The 5,128-nt window shown below is 37.3% G+C and overlaps 1 protein-coding gene across 1 annotated transcript; it reads right to left on the reverse strand.

Moving 5' to 3' along the window:
• Positions 1-3,248: 3,248 nt before the first annotated feature.
• LOC126714763 (protein ASPARTIC PROTEASE IN GUARD CELL 2) lies at positions 3,249-5,128 on the reverse strand. Its single transcript, XM_050415057.1, has one exon. The coding sequence runs from the start codon at positions 4,894-4,896 to the stop codon at positions 3,391-3,393; it is 1,506 nt and encodes a 501-aa protein (XP_050271014.1). The 5' UTR covers positions 4,897-5,128; the 3' UTR covers positions 3,249-3,390.

Raw genomic sequence — 5,128 nt, forward strand, 5'->3', positions numbered from 1 at the left:
ATCACTTGCATAATAAAAAGAAAAGGAAAACAATTAGTAATCTACTAGAGGCAAAAATTTGTACAATTATAAGTTATCTTTCAGTAAGTGTCCATTTGGAATCTATTTATTTTGCTAAAATTAAAAACTTTTTACTGAAAGTACCGTAGATAAAGATAAAAGTTAGTTGAAATAGTACAGTGAGATCCAATAATAGTAGTAAAAAATGCAGTGGAACCCATAAATAGTAGCAAAAATAAGCTGAATAGTAAAATAAATTAGCAAAATTAATTCATTCCAAACAGACACATTAAGCCAAACTAGAAATATGAATTAAAACACATGTTAGGTGACACTTACTTGAAGGGCCCCTAGAAAGCTAATAGAAAAATGATCGACAAGGAAAACGTTGGAATGAGTAAAAAACAACTTACAATTGGGTAGGGGGACACCTTCTTGACAGTGCATATACCCGTGGGGGTTTTGAGATTTTCAACAATTTGTGCTGCTTCTCAGTGTAACCAAGCTGGAAAAAGGAAAAAGAAGAGTTGATGATAATAACCAAGCAATTCTAACAAAATTGTTCTTTGTTAGAATGAAGAGCAGTGTAACAAAATTCTAACAATTTTTGGCTATATATTTAAAATGCATATGTTAGTATTTTAGACCATATTTATAATTTTGTTAGAATGTTAGAACATAATGCAATTTAGAATTTGTTATCATTTTATAACATGTCATGTTATAAAATGTTAGAACATAATATGTTAGAACATATAAGTTGATGATATAAGCTATGTTCTAGAATTTTAAATATAAGTTATGTTACACAATTTAGAATTTCAAAATTTTACAATTCTAACAAAATTATATTTAATAATTTAAATTATTAAATATAAGTTATAAAATGCCTGGTAGAACATATGCAGAATCTCTGTCATGAGCAGTGTAACTATTGAATCAAAATCCATTGGGTTCTTAGTGATCACAAAAAATGTAAAAGATAAATTTATAACAAATTAAGAAACAAGTGTTCAAAACCCAAATGACCATATTTATTAGAATAGCCAAAAATTGATTACACAACATTAAAGAGAGAGAAGTTGAAGACAAACTTAAGTGATATTCTTGGGCCAAGTTGGATTGGGTAAAGAAGAAAACAACCAAGCTGGTGATGACCCAATTTTATCCTATCTCTATCTTAGTCTGTTTCACAGTGTACTCCACTCCATAAAGAAACTCTTCTGGTTCTAACTTCTAGTGTTTGATAAGCAAATAATTTCCTATGGTTATAGAAAAATGCAAAATCACAAGTTCACAACCTTAACAGGACAAGAAACATTATAAACCGCAAACTCACAAAAACGATTTAGAGATCTGTCGTTTGCTGCGCCGAAAGGCCCAAAAAGGGGAGATCTGATAACTCCTCTTCTTGTCTTTGGAGCGGGCTTAGTAATTGCATCTTCGTTTTGTCTTATTTCTGGGCTTTGGGCTTTTTGGACATTTTATGAAGAAGGGTCATGGGGTATTTTTATCAACCCAACCCAGCCTAGGACATGTGGTTTTTATTCAAAGCCACCAGCTGAAGGCCCAGAAAAAAAACAATTTGTTTTCTCCCAATGGACTAGCATGTTGAACTTGGCCCAGATATCATTGAACCAGTCTTGTATATAAATACTGGACATTGACTCTGGGTGCAAGGACAATACGGTTAAAGATTTCAACACCTATCCCGAAATTTGGTGCCTATCCTGTCCAACTGTGAAAAATATTCTGGAATGCTTTTTGTTTGTTTGTTTTCTTTTGTTTTTTCCTAGTCATTCTATATCATATTTTCTTTTTGTCACGAGGGTATCAGTAATAAAGCCATCTTAAAGTCATTATGAATTATTAAGCTAACAAACTACTGTTTAAAGATATAGGAGATTGCTGTAAACCTGGCTGGATGTGCTTTGTTTTAGTATTTATTATCACAAATTTATTGATGATAATATGCATGATTTTTTCTTTAAAATTACAATTTCTTAGTCTTCAATTGTCAATTTGCCTTTGACCATCAAATGAGATGTGAGTAATCACGTTATTTTCTCTTTGAAGCTAGCCTTTTGTTATGCGTACATTCAATTTTCATCAAGTGGTCATGCTATATAGACATAAACAATCAGATAATTCTGAGATGATATTTATCCTAGTATTCTATTTAATTATTATTCTCATTTTACTCTCTTAATTGGAAATAATTGAGATGGTGCTCTAGGACAATAGCACTCTAGCTCAAAGGGCTTGAGAAAAAAGTGTCTGAGTGATAATAATTAATTTTGTCCAGGTGGTATGAAAAGATTTTTTTTTTTTTTTTTTTTTTTTGAGAATCTTTGAAAAGTAATGTTGAGAACAATAGTTGTGGGTATAATTCGAGTCTTGTAAGAAATTTGAAAGTATATCCCAAGTGATGCTTATTTCTGACCAAAGCTAACATTTCTTTTATTGATTCCCTTACTTTCACTGATTTCACCAACAAATTCCGACTTTTGTGGGCCTCTAAAGTCTAAAGTGATTACTCAACCCTAGGGAGGTAAATTGAGTATAACAGCCTTTCACCATTAAAAGAAAAGAGCTATATTTTTTTTTTTTGATGAACAAAAGAAAAGAGCTATATTTACCTTACTATTTGAGAGATCTGAATGGGATGCGTCAGTTATGTTTTTTTTCCTAGTCTTCTCAATCTAAAAAAGTAATATTTCTTAAATCTTTCAAAAGAGGCAAAAGCAAAAAATTGCTTTTGTGAAAGTCATTGCTTGATTGCACTTCAACTTGGGTCACACCAAAGGTCGACCAAAACGCAAAAACCCTAGTGATGGCTTCACATGTCCACCGTGGTGGTGGCTCCCTTGTCTCATGATTCAAACACTATAGCGGCCTTGAGAGAGAGAGAGAGAGAGATAGGAATCTCACTGTTTGGATGATAAGAAAAAAAAAAGGTGGGGGCAAAAGGCAATGGCTTTGTTTTGTGTCAGGGTCATGTACCCATCAGTAAAAGATTGCTTTGGTTCTACTATACATGGGGTAAAAGGGATCTATTGGATCATCTCATGGCACATAAAGGGTGCTCTATACCCAAGTAAATAATATTTTTTGCGATTCTTTTGACTGTATTGTAGATTTTCCCTTGGGAATGTTTGACTCTATTATATTTTCCCTTTGTTTAATCAAACTACCTTTCGCTAAAGAAACATTATAAATTAGATTGTTTTTATACGTTACTTTCTCACTAGGTGAAAAGGAAATCACATTCTATAATTACATTCTACAAAACCCACATTACATTATTAATATTAATGCCTTAAATGATTCTTCTATACATACTTCTAATACGAATATAACTTTGACTAGCAAAATTCATATAGCCTTCACTTAGCACACGTTTGGGCCAAATCCCACAAATCCATTAGCCCCATCAAAGGAAATCTGGATCCCCTCTTGTTGAATGTTCCCAATAATAGAAGGTCCAGAAGAAGGGGATGGAGCAAATGCAAAACAGAAAGTTCCCACATCATCCACCGGAATAAGAAAATTCCTTGCTGGAAGGGTTAGGATTGGCCCATCCGAGAAATAAAATGACACAGTTGGTACCCGAACCGATACAAACCCAAGTAAGTTATAACAAGTGTCGAAGATGGATACTCCAGAGGCTCGAGGGAGGTTTGAGGTTTGCGAGATAAAAGCATCTCGAAACGCTTCATAAGCCAATGTCGGGAACCTAGTTACGGCCGTGCCCGTATCCATAACCACACCTCCTTTACCCATATCAGTTAGACGAAAAACATCTTCAGAAACAGGTATTTGCATGCCTCCGACTCCAAGACCTGATAGCCCAACGTAGTAAAAACTTGGGGCTTGTGGGTTTCGAATCAAGGGGACCCATGCAGCACCCACAGGCATTGCTCCACGCCCGAATTCTAGTGACCCCGATGACCCAGTACCCCGACTCACCAAACAGTAACTAAATGCACCACCAGCCTGACCGCCAAGCTGACCCACAAATGACATGGACCCACTTCCAAGACCCAATAACCCAGCTGCTCCAACAAACATGCCTTTGTTGATGTGGCCGCATCCTATGGCGACGTTTCGAATTGCGGTTTGCCCAAACGTCAGCGTTTCGAGTGCAAGCGTGCCCTTGGTGTACGACCCATCACCATATGCGACCTCGTACCGACATCGACCGGCATGACACCCCCGGTTCTCCACTCGGTCACAAACAGCAGAGTTACAAGACACCCCAGTATAGGAGGCTGAATCAGCCGGGTCAAATACCGGGTCGGATTGGTGGTAGCACTGGTTACAAGGTTGACATTGGACCCATACAATATCACTACCGGAATCAATAACCACATACTGACTCCTTGGAGGGCTACCAACCCCTATCCTTATGAAATATTCTCCACTTCCTTGTTCCATTCCAGAAACCACCTCTGACCCAAAATCCTCCACCTTATGACTCACTCCGCCGACACTTAGGCGGCGTATAAGGCTAGTGACCCTTCTACTGTCGCGTTTCATGCGCTGAAGAAAGCGGTGGCGATAATGATCGTGGGAGTTGTCTTTGGATATCCCATCTCTGTGAACTAGCTTCAGCTTCCATGACTTTTTCTCGGTACTCTTGGACTTGGTATCATCATCATCATCGTGGGTATCAAGGGGTTGATGGTTTTGGGAATTTATTATAGGCTTGATTTTAGTCTCGGCTATGGTTTCTTTTATATTCAGGTGTTGAAAATCAGGGTAGGATATTGCGTTTGCATGGCTTGATGAGGAAGTGGTGTGGGTGGAGTTTGAGTTAGTTGTGGCGGTGATACTAGTTAGGAGGTTCAACAACACCAACACCAACACCATGAGTAGAACCCGTACGGGTACCATGGTTTTTGGCTGTGGGAAAGGCTTTTTGCTGCTCGCACTTGGACTTAAAGTTTTGGTTGGGTAGAGTGGTGTGGGAGTGGGAGTGGGATCTGGGGATTTATTTGGTTTGGGCTTTGGGATTGTGGAGAGGAAAAAAAAGGCAGGTGTGGCTGTGTGGAATAATTGAGTGATATATGGGGTGTTTCTGTTTGGTTTTGTATTCTAGTTTTTGGATTGATTGAGAATTTGAGAG

This window comes from Quercus robur, chromosome 1 (assembly GCF_932294415.1).
Source record: "Quercus robur chromosome 1, dhQueRobu3.1, whole genome shotgun sequence".
Taxonomy (NCBI): Eukaryota; Viridiplantae; Streptophyta; class Magnoliopsida; order Fagales; family Fagaceae; genus Quercus; species Quercus robur.